Raw genomic sequence first — 18,444 nt, forward strand, 5'->3', positions numbered from 1 at the left:
GATAATTATAATGGACATGTAAATACTTTAGTTAGGGGGTATGAGGAGGCAGATGTACGTTAAAAATTCAAGTACTTCATTCCATCTTGCAATACAAGACGAGTCGTTTTAAAAGTACCGTATTTACTCGAATCTAAGCCACACTCGAATCTAAGCCGCACCTGAAAAATGAGACTCGAAATCAAGGGAAAAAAAATTCCCGAATCTAAGCCGCATCTGAAATTTAAGACTCGAAATTCAAGGGAAGAGAAAAGTTTTAGGCCGCAACTCCAAATCGAAACAAAGTTGGTCCATTGTAATATGAGAGACAATTTAAGTCGAATGAATGACGATACAGCTACAGTAGGTTCGAGTCGTAAGCTTAGCAGTTAAGCTTTACTAGGTAGCCATTGCTATGTGTCACGCGCTCCGTCCGTATTTATACGAGTACCTTTCCTTTTTCACGTGCTTCGTCTGGTTTGAATTGATTGCATATTTTGCTTTGATCTGGTAAGTGCCGTTCTCTTTGTTATAGGTGTTTACATCACTCTAAGCTGAAAATGCATTACTGTACTATGTCATGAATTGTTTGTCGCATTCTGATAATGAGGGTTTACGGCCTGTCCCCGCTCGCGGCATGGCTTGCTTTTGTGCGCGCTACCGCCGCTTACAATTAAAAAAAAAAAGAGAGGAATCGTTTCATTAGCAAAACAGTGGCAAGAGACTGCTATTTGTTGTAACTTACACTGCTGCTTTCTTTGATAATGATCAACAAGAACCAAATAATAGACTGCTTTTGATAGAAGCGTTCTGACCGAGAGTTTAGCGAAAATTTTTCTCCGTTTGAAAATCTTTGCAGACGCCTCTTTAGTACTTTAAATTCTGCACAGAAATTAGAGTCATCTTAGATTTAAAAATCTAGTCAATTGCCGTGCTTCATTTCTGACTGTATCACTATTAGGTATAAGAATAATACGAAAATAAACATGACATGATATGTATATTCTTCCGCGTTTGCTGTTGTCTCACCCTAGTTTCGTAGTTTATTAGGCAGACAGGATTTAAATGAGATAGCAGCAAACACAAAAGAATACATGGCAAAATATTTATATTCGTATTATTCTTATGGCGAAGAGAATACTGTATGTGATTCACAATTCATGAAGGTTCCTATTAGCAACCATCTCTTCTCACAGGTTGAAAAAATTCAGAACCTAGAGTTGGCCATATTGACAAACATCCCAAACAGTCTTGCCAGTCCGATTTTCATAGTACATTGAAATGCTGCTACATTCGAAAATGAACAATACGGAATTTTTATTTACTTCGTTGGATAATGTATAAAATGCAGTGGTCGAAACTCGGGGCGGAGAAGAAGGCTCGTCTTCCACCCTTTCTTTTTTAATTTATTTACTGACGCGGAGGTTTTGGCGCCAGTATTTATCTTTGTGCCTGCAAAGCATGCCTGTGCAGCGCTACATATATTCGACGGCTGAAGTTAGTTGTGGCGCCACCTACCAACATTTTTCAGAACTTCCTCTTACTTTGCACTCTATTCTAAGCCGCAGGCGGTTTTTTGGATTACAAAAACCGGAAAAAAAGTGCGGCTTAGATTCAAGTAAATACGGTAGCTACAATAAAGAAAGTTTTGTCAGAACTTAGTACTTTAGGAGTAAAGGAGACCACTCACTGAACAGCAGAAGCGTTGAGCTGTTAACAGGCATACAAAAGGGACTGAAAACTTTACTACCTTTTAGAAGAAATCCTTTGATGAGCTACAATACAAATATAATGTAATCCCAATTATTCGTGCACAGATTATCTGGTTCATGGCTTATTCGTGCCGCATCTGAGTGCACGCAGACACTGGCCACCACTGCCAGCTACTACCCGTCTAGTAGACATCCCGAATATGTTTGAAAATACAAGTTTAGTCAAATGGACACAACATGTAGAGAACAAACAATTTATTGAAATATGTATTATACTTTATTTTTAGTTGTTGTACAGCTGATCAATGTAATGTCTTCAACCTCTTCTGTTTTTAGTTGACACTATGGCTGAAAATTGGCACTGGAGCAAAGACGACTTGCAGCAAGCCTGATGAAATTGTATGGTTCAATGACTTTTGTCCGTTCAAAGTGTAGAATGTGATTTGCACCTGAGCCACCAAGCTGTTTAACACTGTACCACATCTACACGAAGTTTGTGAATGCTAGATCAGTAGCTAACAACTATCAAGGCAATGCAGGACGTCCAAGACCAGGAAGATATGAACAAAGCATCATCACTGTTGTACAGGAAGCAGTGTTGCAGAGTCCCTCAAAATCAGCATACAATGCAGTTTCAAAACAGAAATTCCTCAAAAACAGTGAAATTTAACCTTGGGATGGGACCATGCCACATTCAAGTTGCCCAAGCTTCAACATTGGTGCAGAAATGTAAGAAGGTGGAATGCTGTCTTTTTTTAACTGAACTGACGAATATGTGGCAAGATATTCTGAATGTAACAGCATTCAGCAATTAAGCCACTTTACACTCAAGGGGTTTGTGAACCAACATAACACAATTTTGTGGGCCACCACAAACGCACGCGCCATTCTGGGTCATGACTCCCCCAAAGTGAATGTAAGGTGTGCGCTGTGATTGCAGCTGGACCCTACTATTTTATACGTGAACAGTAACTTCTGACATCTGTTTGGAGATGCACACCATTGATGAACTACTACTGTTTCAAACAAGATGACATTCCACTGCATCTCGATGCGATGTTCTCACATTGGTAGACTGGTCATCAGTGACCACTGTGCTGGCCTCCACAAACTCCTGAGTTAACACCATATTATGTCTGGTAATGGGCATATTTAAAGTAGGAAAGTTCATGACATAACTTACCTAAAGGACCATATACTGGATGTGGTATCATCCATTCCGAGTGAAATGTGTGTACAGATTTTAAATGTTAATAGCTGATTTTCAAGTGTTGAATGTGATGGTGAACTGACTGAACTTGGTGGTACTTAGCACTTGCAGCATATCATTTAACACATTTAATGTATTTTGTTTATAGATGTATGTAAAGTCAATAAATTGTTTCTGCCATTTGAGTGTTAATATAATTTTGACTAACCCTGTACTGCAATTATTCGTGCACCCCCCCCCCCCCCGCACTTTACCCCAAATAATCAGGGGTACCTGCTGTACACCCACAAGTGGGCAAGTGCACTCTGCCCCGTCAAAGGGTTTATTCTAGCAAAGTTTTCATTCTTTTATGTGCACCTGTCGACGACTCACCACTTACGCTATTCAGTGAGACACCTCCTGTACTGCATAAGTACTGATTTTTATGAGTAAATCATTTTCGTTCTGTTGTTGAAGATGTTCTTGTGAACTTTAGAACTGTCTCCCTTGATTAACAGAAGGGGAAATGTTGAGAAATGAACAACATAGGATTTAGTTATTTGTTTATTTTAACTACCATGCTCATGTTACTAACTTGTTGCAAAAGCAAGGAAGTTTACATAGTTCACAAAATGACATTTCAATGACACCACTCTGTAATCTGGTGTACATAATACTTAACAGATACAGTGACATAGTTATAATACAAAACATTAAAAGACATAACATTTTCACAGGAGCAAATAATAATTAAAAACTTATGAGAGCTGAAACATTGTAGCAGTGTGCTGTACACAATCTATAGGTACACCATATCTAGTATGTACAAAACTTCATTGTAGATATAAGTTACAAATTGACTGCAGCATATAACTCCGGCTCACTCTGATAGGTGCTGAGGAAGGAGTACTGCAGGGGGTCAGAGATTACAGAGCTCAGGTAAGCAACCAACTGATCCTATCTAGCTGGCCTCATCCTTTTCACTGGATTTGTAACAGTTGATGAATCAACTGGATCTCGTCGTTCAGTACCAATTCTCTTTCCTTTGTGGAGCACAGGGACAGGTACAGTACTATCAACAAAATTAGCACTTGCCAGATCTGTCCTCTCTTTTTCAGTTTCCACTGGCCCCATTTCACCATCACTATCCGCATAACTTACAAGTGGACGTGCCACCATTATCTCCGCTTCCGATTCCATATGCTGCTGTAGTCGCTGCAATTTTGGTGGTGTCTGAGGTGAGCCAGCAGCTTCCTTCTCATCATCAGCACTGTTATCTTGTTCATTAGGATTGTCGCAGCTGTCACTGTTCTGCAATAACAATAAAATCAATAATATGTAGTGGCAACATTGCAATTAAGCTAGTTCTCTAATCAAAAGTAGCTTCTGTGCTAAACATTAATTTTCTAATATAACACATATAAGTACAAAAGAATGTTGACAGGGATTCCTTCTTTGTGAATGATGTGGAGTTAGGCAGTCCATCTGAATTCAGGATAAGAGAATGTGAAACTAGAGTTTAATGACTTGATGGTTATATCAATAGACATTAGCAATGTGGGCCAGAGAGACTGTAAAGGAAAGAAGGAAGTTTAGGGTTTAATGTCCCGTCATCAACATGGTCATCTGAGAGGAAGCACAAAGTAGAAGTGGGAGAGAAAATTGGCCGAAAGTGGAAGGTAAGACAACAAAGATGAGGAAGAAAGCTTATACGAAGATAGTAACTGTTCTCAAAAGAACAGGTACCATTGATGACTGTGCAGCTTCTCTAACATAAATGATAGACAATTGAAACCATCAGCTGCCGACAGGTCTTGTTGATATACCTCGATGGGGACAGCTGAAAATGTGTACCCTGACCAGGACTCGAAACCATGATCTCCTGCTTACATGGCAGATGCTCTATCCATCTGAGCCACTGAGGACACAGACGAATAGCGCAACTGCAGGGACTTATCCTTTGCACGCTTCCCGCGAGATCCACATTCCCATCTGTACACAATCTACATACGTAATTTACCTAATAGATATTTTCCCATTATTCGCGCACGCTAAGGTGACGATCTCCCTAAGAGTTCGGGCAACCTGTGCGCTTTCACAAAGACGGAGGTAAATGGCTGGGTTGCCCGAACTCTTACAGGAATCGTCACCTTAGTGTGCGCGAGTAATGAGTGGATGGGCAAATATCTATTAGGTACATTACATGTGTCCTCGGTGGCTCAGATGGATAGAGCATCTGCCATGTAAGCAGGTGATCCAGAGTTCGAGTCACGGTCAGGGCATACATTTTCAGCTGTCCCCACCGAGGTATATCAACAACACTTGTCGGCAGCTGAGGGTTTCAATTGTTTATCACTTCACTTATATGAAGACTTGAAATAGAAGGGTAGCTTTTTTTCTGAATCCCTGGAGACAAATATTTTTTCCTTAAATAAGAGTTTAGCTCCAGTGCGCTAATTACAAGTCCCATAATCAGAATGTCTAGGTTATTAGTCAACTGAGTGGCACTTTTTAATCACTGACAGAGGATTTGGTCTTAGGAAATCCTAAAATACATTTTATATTTGACAAAATAATTTAATTGGATTGATAAAAAAATCTGCTCATACCAAGCAGCAGCAGAACACTTACTCAAAAGAAAGTTATAATTAGGCAAGCTTTTGGAGCCAGTGTCTCTCCCTCTTCAGGGAGAAGGGTCAAAGGGGAAGGAAGAGGGATGAAGAAAAGGGACTGAAAAGGGGTAGATTTCGTGAAAGTCACCCAGAACCGTGGGTCGGACAGACTGAGAAGGAAAGACAGACTGTTGGGGACTGCATCAGATGAGATTTGAAAACCTGAGAGCTTAAAGGTAGCAGGCAGGGCAATATGCAAGACAGACATTACTGATTAAACATTGTGCATGAGTTAATAAGAGTTAAAAGCTAAGTGCACTGTACGTAACAGAGGTGGGAGGGGGGGACAGTGAAAACTAGACGGGTAGGACAATGAAAGCTGTAGGAAACTAAAACAAGGTGAAGGGTTTCCACCTGTGGAGTTATGAGAAACTGGTGTCTGGAAGAAGAATCCAGATATTGTGTATGGTGTAACAGGCACCATGGCCACAACTGTCATGTTGTAGAGCACGCTCCGCCAGTGTTCACCCTCTGCCTATGACAATTCATCTTAATTGATAATCTGGTAGTACCAGCAAATTACCAATTACGATGAATGGGTCTAGGCAGAGGCTATGTGGCTGTGTGTTTTGGTTTGAGGGCGCAAAACTGCTATGGTCATTAGCGCCCAGTCCGTGACTTAGGAAACAGTAAAAAACTGAAAATGGAAATCAGCAGCAATGGGAACGAAAGTCATAAAATTGGAGAAACTAAAAGCAGAACGAAGGCTTAAAAATCCTCTACAGAAAGGGGGTGGTTATCCCCAAAAAAAGCTTCAAATGACTGATGTCATTTCACTGGCACTAATAAATTCGAGAACGCGATCGGCTGAGCGCGTGTCATCTGCTAAAATCGACGATATATCAGGCGACAGTTGTAGACGGGAGCATAACGGATTAAAATAGGGGCACTCAATTAAAAGGTGTCTTACCGTCCACAGCTGAGAGCAGTGGGGACAGAGTGGGGGAGGATCGCCGCTTAAAAGATGTCGATGGCTAAAAAGACAGTGCCCTATCCGGAGTCTAGTTAAAATTACCTCCTCCCGAAGACGCAGTCGGGAGGAAGAGGTCCAAGCACAAGGAAGAGCTTTCACGTCCTGCAATTTATTATTGGGAAGTGCCGACCAATGTGCGTGCCATAAAAGAGTAGCACGACGACATAAAACGCGCCGTAGATCGGCGACGGGAATCGATTGAATAGCTGGCCGGAGGAGAGAGACTGCAGCCTTGGCCGCAATATCGGCCGCCTCATTTCCACAGATACCAACGTGTCCCGGGAGCCAGAGGAACGCCACCGAGACGCCCCCCTCAAGTGGAGCAAGCGCAGACAGTCCTGAATCCGGTGGACCAGAGGGTGCACAGGGTAAAAAGCTTGGAGACTGAGAAGAGAGCTGAGAGAATCTGAGCAGAGAACGTACTGTATCCGCTGATGGCGGCGGATGTAGTGGACAGCCTGGAGAACAGCGTAAAGCTCCACAGTATAGATCGAACACTGGTCAGGAAGCCGAAAGTGATTTGGGGTGTCGCCAACAACATAGGCATTCCCTACACTTAATGATGTTTTCGAGCCATCGGTGTAAATAAATGTGGCTTCCTTCAATTGTGCACATAGAGCAGCAAATGCCTGACGATAAACAAGTGAAGGGGTACCATCCTTGGGAAATCGACAAAGGTCACGGAGCAGGCAGATCCAGGGACGGAGCCAAGGCGGTGCTGTACCCCAAGTTGTCAAGAAGGTTTTAGGAAAGCGGAAGGAAAGAGAATGGAGCAGTTGACGGAAGTGGACTCCCGGTGGTAGTAGGGAGGAGGGGCGGCCTGCATACCCTACATCAAAGGAGGCGTCGAAAAAAATGTCATGGGCTGGATTAGCAGGCATGGACGACAGATGGCTAGTGTAACGACTCAGAAGGACTGCTCGCCGATTGGACAGCGGAGGTTCAGCAGTCTCAGCATAAAGGCTTTCCACAGGGCTGGTGTAAAAAGCTCCAGACACTAAACGTAATCCACAGTGGTGGATAGAGTCGAGACGCCGAAGAATAGACGGCCGAGCAGAGGAGTAGACTATGCTTCCATAGTCCAATTTTGAGCGCACTAAGGCGCGATAGAGGCGGAGAAGGACCACTCGGTCCGCTCCCCAGGAGGTACCATTCAGGACACGGAGGGTGTTGAGGGATCGCAGACAGCGAGCCGAAAGATACGAAATGTGGGAGGACCAGCATAGTTTTCTGTCAAACATAAGACCCAAGAATTTAGTGACGTCTGAAAACGGAAGGTTGACAGGACCTAGATGTAAGGAGGGTGGAAGAAACTCCTTACGTCGCCATAAATTAACACAAACGGTCTTACTGGGAGAAAAACGGAAGCCGGTTTCGATGCTCCAAGAGTGGAGGCGATCGAGACATCCTTGAAGACGTCGTTCAAGAAGGCTGGTCTGTTGAGAGCTGTAGTAGATCGCAAAATCGTCCACAAAGGGGGAGCCCGAGACATCAGGAAGGAGACAATCCATAACTGGATTTATGGCAATGGCAAACAGTACAACACTCAGCACGGAGCCCTTGGGTACCCCGTTTTCTTGGGAGAAAGTACGGGAGAGAGTAGTGTTCACCCGCACCCTAAATGTGCGCTCTGCCATAAATTTGCCAAGTAAAAGGGGCAGCCGACCTCGAAAGCCCCAAGAGAACAGTGTGCGGAGGATGCCTGTCCTCCAACAGGTATCGTATGCTCTCTCCAGATCAAAAGATATTGCTACTGTTTGGCGTTTCCGGAGTAAATTGTTCATGATATAAGTGGAGAGAGCAACAAGATGGTCAACTACAGAACAATGCTTTCGGAATCCGCATTGGGCAGGTGTTAAAAGACTGCGGGATTCCAGCCACCAAGCTAAACGGTAATTCACCATACGCTCCAAAACCTTACAGACACTACTCGTGAGAGAAATGGGGCGATAGCTAGAGGGGAGATGTTTGTCCTTTCCAGGTTTCAGAATAGGAACGACGACAGCTTCCCGCCATCGTCTGGGAAAAGTACTGTCTGTCCAAATTCGATTATAAAGGCGAAGGAGGTAACGCAGACTATGGGTTGATAAATGCAGCAACATTTGGACATGGATACCATCCGGTCCTGGGGCGGAGGAGCGAGAAGAAGAGAGGGCATGTTGGAGTTCCCGCATGGAGAAAACAGTATTGTAGCTTTCGTGATTTTGAGAGGAGAAAGCAAGATGTCGCACTTCCGCTGCACGTTTATTCGGGAGAAACGCTGACGGGTAATTTGAAGAGCTCGAAATCTCAGCAAAGTGCTGACCCAACGAGTTAGAAATTGCGACGGGGTCCACTAAGGTATCATGCGCGACAGTTAGCCCAGAGACCGGGGAGAAACTAGGCGCGCCTGAGAACCGTCGAAGCCGACTCCAAACTTCCGAGGAGGGAGTGAAGGTGTTAAATGAGCTAATAAAGAATTTCCAGCTTGCCTTCTTGCTATCGCGGATGACACGACGGCATCGCGCACGGAACTGCTTATAGCGGATACAGTTGGCCAAAGTAGGATGGTGGCGGAAGACGCGGAGGGCACATCGCAGCTCTCGTATTGCGTCACGGCATGCCTCGTTCCACCAAGGAACTGGGGGGCGCCGGGGCAATTCGGAGGTGTGTGGTATTGAACGTTCCGCAGCTGTAAGAATAACGTCGGTAATGTGTGTGACCTCATCGTCGACGCTGGGAAAGTGACGGTCATCGAATGTCGCTAGAGACGAAAAAAGTGTCCTATCGGCTTGGGCAAACTTCCAGCGTCGCGGGTGCATACATGGCAGTTGAGGCCGCAGTCTGAGGACACATGGAAAGTGGTCACTTGAGTGTGTGTCATCAAGAGCGAACCATTCGAAGCGCCAAGCTAGCGGAACAGTACCGACCGCAAGGTCCAAATGAGATAAATTTGTCGTGGAGGCAGACAAAAATGTAGGGACCCCAGTGTTGAGGCAAACTAGATCTACTTGGTGGAAGACGTCTAGCAATAGTGAGCCACGTGGACAAGGATGTGGAGATCCCCAAAGCGGGTGGTGGGCATTGAAGTCCCCAACCAGCAAATAGGGGGGTGGAAGCTGACCAAGAAGATGAAGGAGATCAGCTCGTGCCATTGGTGTGGACGATGGAATGTATACAGTACAAAGAGAGAACGTGTATCCAGAAAACGAAAGACGGACGGCGACAGCTTGGAAGGAACTGTTTAAGGGGATTGGGTGATAATGGAGAGTATCATGGAGAAGAATCATGAGTCCTCCATGGGCTGGAGTGCCTTCAACAGAGGGGAGATCATATCAGACGGACTGAAAATGAGGGAGAACAAAGCGGTCATGGGGACGCAGCTTTGTTTCCTTAAGACAGAAGATGACCAGCTAGTAGGAGCGTAAGAGGATCGACAATTCATCCCGATTGGCTCGAATGCCGCGGATATTCCAGTGGATAATGGACATAGGGTGAACAGAAAATGGAGGAATGTGACCAAGGTTGCTGTCAACTCAACGACTGCTCAGAGCTTGCGACCGACAGCATGGAATGGCATTCAGCCGAAGGCAGAAGATCCTGATCCATAGGTTGTTCAGGAGCAGCTCCTGCCACCAGCGATCGGCCGCCAGCAGTGCGCCTCGGCGACACAGAAGACGGCCGAGGGCGATTTCCGCCAGGTGGTGCTGTAGATGGGACACGCCTTGGCGGAGAAGGAGATGAACTGGGTTTTATTGTAGCCTTCTTGGAATTATGATGTTTAGATGAAGGAGGGATGGTTGTGAAGTTGGGGTACGTAAAAAATCTTCACGAGTATGCTCTTTTTTCGAAGTGTTGGTGTCCGACTTTTGGGCTCGAGATTTAGGAGAACCCGATGAAGGGTGAGCCATAGAGTGGGCAGGCGAAAGTGGTGAGGTTGAACGGGCGATCTTTGCGTTGGCCGATCTGACGACCGTGGCACTAAAGGTGAGGTCGCAAGTCTGCATGGCCGCCTCATTTGTTGGCTGAGGAGAAGCAAGGACAGTGCTGTATTTTCCTGTCTGAGGCACGGTGGGCTGTCGACTGGCGAATAATTTTTGAGCAGCAAAGGTCGACACCTTTTCCTTCACTCCGATTTTCTGGATGAGCTTTTCGTCCTTAAAAACGGGGCAATCTCGAGAGGAAGCAGCGTGGTCACCCATACAGTTGATGCAGCGAGGGGATGGAGGTGGACAAGCACCCTCATGGGCATCCTTGCCACACGTAACACATTTGGCCGGATTGGAACAGGACTGGCTGGTGTGATTGAACCGCTGACACCGATAGCAACGCGTAGGGATTGGGACGTAAGGGCGAACGGAAATTATCTCATAGCCTGCTTTGATTTTCGATGGCAGTTGAACTTTGTCAAATGTCAAGAAGACAGTGCGGGTTGGAATGATGTTCTAGTCAACCCTTTTCATAACTCTATGAACAGCCGTTACACCCTGGTTAGATAGGTAGTGCTGAATTTTTTCGTCAGACAATCCATCGAGGGAGCGTGTATAAACGACTCCACGCGAGGACTTTAAAGTGTGGTGCGCTTCAACCCGGACAGGGAAGGTGTGGAGCAGTGAAGTACGCAGCAATTTTTGTGCCTGGAAGGCACTGACTGTTTCTAACAACAAGGTGCCATTCCATAATCTGGTACAAGACTTTACAGGACCTGCAATTGCGTCGACACCTTTCTGAATAATGAAAGGTTTGACCGTGGAAAAGTCGTGACCTTCGTCAGACCGAGAAACAACAAGGAACTGTGGCAACGATGGAAGAACAGTCTGTGGCTGAGACTCAGTATACTTACACTTGTGAGCAGACATAGTGGAAGGTGAGGAAACCATTGCGGAAGAATCCCCCATGATTACCGGCGTCTCCAATGGCACGCTCCTCTCTTGTGGGGGCCCTCTCTGAGGGCACTCCCGCCTTAGGTGATTGTTCACACCTCAGGTCACACCTCCCGACAAACGGACGGAGGGACCAATTGGCACTTTCGGAAGGTATCAGCTTGGGTAATCACCCCTCCCTGGGCCTGGCCGTTACCAGGGGGTACGTACGTGTCCTACCTGTCTACCCGAGGCGGGGAATTACGCGTTACCCCGTCACCGGCTACGCACAAAAATGTGTGGGTCGGCCTTCAGACACGCACAGGGAGGAAAAAAGAGAAAGGGAAAGGAAAGAAGAGAGGTCTCAAACGCCGCAGCGGAGAAAAGGGTAAAGAGAAGAGGTAAGGAAAAGAGAAGGACAAAGGAAGGAAGAAGACATACAAGCAAAGAAGGCGAAGAATGCTTTACATTTTCGAGCGTCCGTCTCCGGACGTAGGCACAAACCATACTCCCAGATGCGGAAAGGGAAGGTATGCAGCCCGGAAAGGAAGGAAGGTGACATTAGCTCGGGGTCCCGTGCTCGCTACGCACGTATCCACAAAAGAGTTGTGGACCCCCTGGGGGCTAGGCAGAGGGTGTATACTGACAACATGCAATATCCTGTTGCAGAGTATGCTCCACAACATGACAATCGCAACCTCGGCACCTGTTTCACTGCAAATGCCATCTGGACTCTTCCCCCAGACATCAGTTTCTCAGAACTCCGCAGGTGTGAACTAGCACAACAATATGTCCTTGGGTTCACACCACCCACCTGGCCTTAATTTACGTTACTTTCTTCCGTCTCAGCATTTCTTCACTGTAACTACTCTTTGCTTCACTCTCTTTTAGTTTTCTGCATCTTTCATTGTCTTTCTCGTTTATTTTTCATCACCCCCTCCCACCTCTGTTTCATACAATGCATTTAGCTTTTCACTCTTATTAACTCATGCATGGTATTTAAGCAGTAATCTGTGTCTACATATTACCCTGTCTTCCACATTTTAGCTCTCAGGTTTTCAAATCTCGTCTGATCAGTCTCCAACAATCAGTCTTTCCTCCTCACTCCGTATGGTATATCTCTCTCCTGATCCACAGTTCTGGGTGACTTTCCCCAAATCTACCCCTTTTCCTAGACTTCTCCAGTCCTTTTCCTTCACCCCTCTTTCTACCCCTTCAACCTTCTGTCTGAAAAAGGATCCACTGGCTCTGAAAGCTTGCCTAATTATAACTTTCTTTTGAGTGTGTGTTCTGCCGCCACTTTGTGAGTAGAATTTTTTGTCTATTGAATTAAATTATTTTGTAAAATTCATTTCAGTAACACGCTCTTTCCATGAACTCGGTATGCATTTATTTTTTTAAATCACATGTCAAATCACTATCAGGGGTCTCATCTCAAAAGGCAGCATCCAAAATTAAGAACAAATTGTTTATATTCAGGAATTGTTTTATTCAGCTAATGGTGTAGATAAATATGATTGCTCATAAAGGAAGAATCCTGCATTTCTTGAAATAAATAAAAGTTGTAAAGCTGCAGTTCCCTCTTTCCTCCCAGTATAAAATATCGACAAGAGTTGTCGCTGTAGTAGGTTGATATTTGTTACTGGTAGGTTTGAATAACATGCAAGTATTACAGAGATGTTTTGGGCACTCAAATGTGAATCCAAGGACAGAATGCATCATTCTTTTTGAAGAACAGAAAACTGTTGAATAAATTTAGAGAACCTCAACATTGTTTTTGAGGAACACTTGAGTAAATTTAGTGGAATGACATTCGAAGCTGACTGCAGAGCAATTCTACTGCAGCCAGCATACATTTTGCATGAAGACCTGGAATATCAAGATACAAGAAATTAGGGATCGTACAGAGACACACAGGCGGAAATTTTTCCCTCAGTCTATTTGCGAGTGGAACAGGAAAGGAAATGACTAGACTTGTAGTGGTACGTACAGGGTACCCTCTGCCCCACACTGTACGGTGGCTTGTGGAATCTGTATGGATGTAGATATTGGCTAACACTAACTCATCTACACTAAATGAGATAAAAGGCTTTTAAACAGCTGTAGCAGAACTCAGTGCAGCTGAACCATCCTCTTCAACCTCTTCTTGTTGTTTCTATATTAAACTTTTAATATTTATCAGGAAAAAGTACATCATCAATGTTCATCTTCCTCCATCTGCACCTTTCATCTCACATCTAAGCTTCTAAGAAACTACATAGACATTTCAATAGGCACCCAGACACTGCTTTTAAAATCACAGCTGCACTGTAGTGTTTTTATATCACCTGAGAGTTTAAAATTTTCCAATTGGTAATGGTGGCAACATTTCATTGGTTTCACTGTTATCAGGGCAAGGCCACTGTTTGTTCTTTTATCATCATCATCATCATCATCATCATCATCATCATCATCATCATCATCATCATCATCTCTCTGAGATCTCTCCGCCCTCGAACAGAATATGCCTATGTTTTTTATAGAAATAAGTTAGAGAAGAACCCATTCTTTATCGGCATTCAAAACTTAATTCTTCAGCTTCTCCCAGTGTACTTCATGATACAATAGTTGGCAGGTGAACACCAGGATACCAGTTTCAAACACGCACAATAGATCAACAAGCGACCACATTGCCATTTGCAGGGGTGGTGGTGGTGGGGGGTGGGGGGCTGATGTGGTGCTTTTATTTCTCTCCCTCCATTTGATCTGCCATTCTCAGTTTACAACCACCCACCACCTCTGATACCCCGGAAGTCAGTCTGTTGTGGAGTATCACATTCCCCTTCTCAATCAGACTAATTTTAAGTTCCCAGTCCTTGTTAGGGATGCAGTTGCCCTCATGATTAATCAGCACTTACCTTACTCAAATATCAACTGATTCTTAAATGACAGTCCCAGTAGTTAAGACATCTGTGCCAGAAAGTTAGTATGGCCATAATGCATTCCATGTTATTCTGATAGGCAATGTTCTGTAGCTGCAGACTTGTTATGTTGTTGCAATCTTGGAGGAGGAGGAGGTTCAAACGGCTCTAAGCACTATGGGATTTAACATCGGAGGTCAGTCTCCTAGACTTAGAACTCCTGAAATCTAACTAACCTAAGGACATCACACGTCCATGCCCAAGGCAGGATTCGAACCTGCAACTACAGCAGCAGCAGCAGCAGCAGCAGCAGCAGCAGCAGCTCGGTTCCGGACTGAAGCGCCTAGAACCACTCAGCCACAGCAGCTGGCGGAGGAGGAGGAGATTAGTATTTAACGTCCTGCCGACAATGAGATGATTAGAGACAGGGCACAAGATTGGATTAAGGAAAGATGGAGAAGAAAAGCTGTTGTGCTTCTCAGTTTCCACCAGTTCTACATTGGATGTACGGTGTAGGGCTCTCCACATTTGCTACTCCTTGTACTACTTGTTCTGAAATACCCTCCTCAGATGTTCAGTTCTCTTTGTTGAAGAGGATGCAAGCCCTATGTACCAAAGTTTTGAGCACATCATTCCTGTGTGCTGAGTGGCAGCAGCTGTCTGCATGTAAGTAAAGCATCTGGAATATCCCAGATGGTATAATATGTAAAATAAAGGAAAACACTCATCTGCAGCTGACTGAAGTGTAATTCATAAAAACGCCCAACGAGAAAAAGATTCACACTATCTTACAAGCTCTTGCTATTTCTCTAGCACATTCACATACACAGACACCCAAACACACACATATGTGGCCACAGGGAGACTGACTACTGATTATCCATTTTTTAGAGAAGTTGCCAGGGTAGCTGGAGGGAGAGAAGGAGAGTGTGAAACAGGTCTTTCAAAAGATTACTCAGCTTCAAATGCTGAATATATAAGCAAATCCATGGTGCTGCGATGTGTATTCACATGGTACCATCCTATGCCAACTTATTTATGGGGCATATGGAGGAAAGCTTTCTACCCACTCAACACCTAATACCCCAATTACATTTTCAATTTCAATATCTCAACTAGCAGCAAAGAAAACGTTTGCTCTTTCCAAATATCTACTCCAAAATTTGCTTTGGTTGGTTCCTTTCACCTGAACAAGTGAATTTCCTTTATGTTAAACTCCACATCTCAAGTGGCTCCATAAATACATCTGTTCATATCAACCATCAACAGTACCTCCATTCTGACAGCTGTCACCCATTCCAGGTCAAAATGACACTACCTTGCAGCCTCACTACCCGCAAAAGCCAAATCTGCAATGGAAAGCAGGAGTTGTCGAATTATACTGATAACCTTATCTGAGCCTTTATTTACAGACAGTATCCTATTCAGCTCATCCATAAAAAGATATGTGCCATCTCCTCCTCAGACACCAATAAACCTGTTAATGTGCCTACAACCAGCACTCCTCTGATAGATCAGCAAATCTGGCCTTGGTAAAGCTCAACTATATCTTTTGCCAGGGCTTTGACTACCTCTCGTCATGAGGGATGACATCTACCCATATCCCCCCCCCCCCCCCCCCCCAGCCTACAGAATACTCCATGGTCACACTCACTCTCTTTCTCCTGCCCTTTTCCACCCCATAACTTTCTCTCCTCCTCTGTCTCCCTCCAACTCCACCTTTACCTTCCCTCTTACTCTGTGTGTTTTATATGCTCCTTCCTCTGAACTACTTTCATTTTGCTGTGCAGGCACTGAGTCTTCTTTCGAAAGACCTCCCTCTCACTATCCTGCTACCCAGCCCGCCTCATGCCTACTTTTCCTACCCGTTCCCCATTTGCACCTACCCTGGCAACTGCTCTCAATAATCAACAGTCTTGCCATGGCCCCTGGTGTGTGTATTTGTGTACCTGAAAATATATGGTGCTCAACTCATTTTTCTAGTGTGCACTTTAGCCGAATGTGCCATCCGCTCTTCTTTTTGCCGGAACATGCAGCAAGGTATGTTACTCCAACTACTTAATCACCATTGTAAAACCAGTGTTCTGGTGTATGGAATGAGATGAATGAGGGAATTATTAGACTTGTCTCTTCCACGTGGCTCCCACTGGGCCGATTCAAAAGCTTCCTCCTCAAAATGTTCCGTATACATTTTGATGAAAACTGGTGAAAGTGGACTCCCCATGGCTACAGCTCCTGTCTGCTCATAGTAGCCACCATCAAAAAGAAAGTAAGTATGTCAACATCAAGAAATCCCTAGAAGATTAATCATCTCTTATGTCAAATTTTTGGCCAATAAGTCCCAACAATTCTTGTAAGGGCACTCTGGTAGAATGGGAGACCACCTCAAAGCTCACAAGGATGTCCATATCCTTAAGCTTTAAAGTTGTTAGGGCATTCTACAAAATCCATGGAGTTGCGAATTTGATGTGGACACCTCTCGACATAAGGGTTAAGCATATTCTTCAGTTACTTAGCTAGTGACCATGTCAGGGCACCAATGTTGCTAACAGAGGGGTGCAATTGTCATGAACTTGCGGTCATCCATGAAGTCTTGGTGCAAATGAAGCTCTCTGTTGTAGTTTCTTAACAACCTCATCTTGCAAGCCGGGTTCTCTGAGAAGCACCATGGTCTTCCTTTCCACCCTCTTGGTAGGATCAGGAAAGTCTCCTGGTACATACTGTCTTCTACCTGGCGCCCTGTTTTCTCAATGTACTCCTCGTGAGACAGGTACACTGTTGTATTGCCTTTGTCGGTGGGCAAGAACACGATTTCTGATCTTTGTTCACATGAATACATACGTTTCATAAACTACTTATTAAGGTCAAAGTCGTGCAAACTGCCTGCTCCACTGTGCTGCTGATGTTCGTGATGGTGTGGATGTAAGAGTAAGTTCAAAATTGAGTCCTTTCAGAAGAACTGAAACCACATCCTCATCTAATTGCTTGCACATGAGATTGAGGAGAGTGTTGCAGGAAGCATCAGTAGATTATCTCTCTGATACATGCTGTGGGCCATGTGACACCACCAATCCATGGCCATGTCCAGGAGTTGAACTGGTTGGCCAACTGTAGATGTAAACTGAAAAGTTTTATGTTGGTTGAGTCCAGGCACCAGTGAGTACAGCACAGTCCCTCCAATACTATAACTAGGCTGGCACACTTCTTGATTCTTCTGGTTGCCACTGAATTAATGTGATGCATTACCCCGGCAAAGTTCAGCACCACGTCTTCCTCACAGCACCTCATAAGGAAGGCAAATGCACACTGCAGACAGCTCTTCCAGTGGTGAAGCTTCTTCATGCCACAATACATCTCCACCTAGTGGTATGAGAAGTGATTCTGCGAAAATAAAGTAAGTAATTCCTTTCATCTTTTTGTGGGGAAATAACATTGTCCAGTTTCATTAATGGGACAACCTCTCCAAAGCCTGAATAACCACCTTTTGCAGCAGGGACTGCTACATGATGTGCAGGAAGAGCGTCCATGAGGTTCCAGAAGACACCGATAGGAATGAGGAGCCATGCCAACTCCAGTGTCATTGCCAACTGCATTAGGCAGTCTTGCCAGGTCCTGTGAATTTTTTTTAATATCTTCTGATTTTTGAATTATTCTAGAAAATACAAAATTTTGTGTAAATATACCGAAATTTTCTGATCTTCCTTTGTCGATAGAAAATGCTGCTACATAACACACACTTGTCAATTCAATCACAAGGAAACATTACGTTAACAATTACTACTGCTGGACTACTACTGTATTGTTTGGACACAAGAGAAGGCAAAATCATGAAAAACAAACACTGTCCAGCGGTTGTAGTCCAAGGTAGTGGATGGAGTCGAAGTTATGCCTATTCAACAAAGGAGCATATGGGCAACAAAGTGCATTTACGGGTCTGGGCAGTTCACGGCGCTTACCAGGTGACACATAAGCTCGTGCGAAGTATGGGAGTGCTGTGCTTGATTAGATATGAGTTCAAAGTCGGATTTTCAGTCCGTGGTGACAATGCCCAAAAAGGTAAAATATGGTACGAAATATAATCCCCGATGGGAAAAAGAAACAGTGTGTAGTGGTTGGCTCAGAAGCAGCAAGAAAGGTCCTCATAATGTCTACTGCTGGGCAGTGATTGTGATCTTAAA

At 44.5% G+C, this 18,444-nt stretch overlaps 1 protein-coding gene across 1 annotated transcript in view; it reads right to left on the reverse strand.

The window, feature by feature from the left end:
• Positions 1 to 3,429: 3,429 nt before the first annotated feature.
• LOC126101384 (sentrin-specific protease 6-like) overlaps positions 3,430 to 18,444 on the reverse strand; it is a 193,981-nt gene continuing 178,966 nt past the window's right edge. The window contains exon 19 of the mRNA XM_049912050.1: positions 3,430 to 4,191. Coding sequence (XP_049768007.1) covers positions 3,838 to 4,191 — 354 coding nt within the window. The 3' untranslated portion in view covers positions 3,430 to 3,837. The remainder of the gene's footprint in view (positions 4,192 to 18,444) is intronic.

This window comes from Schistocerca cancellata, chromosome 9, assembly GCF_023864275.1.
Source record: "Schistocerca cancellata isolate TAMUIC-IGC-003103 chromosome 9, iqSchCanc2.1, whole genome shotgun sequence".
Taxonomy (NCBI): Eukaryota; Metazoa; Arthropoda; class Insecta; order Orthoptera; family Acrididae; genus Schistocerca; species Schistocerca cancellata.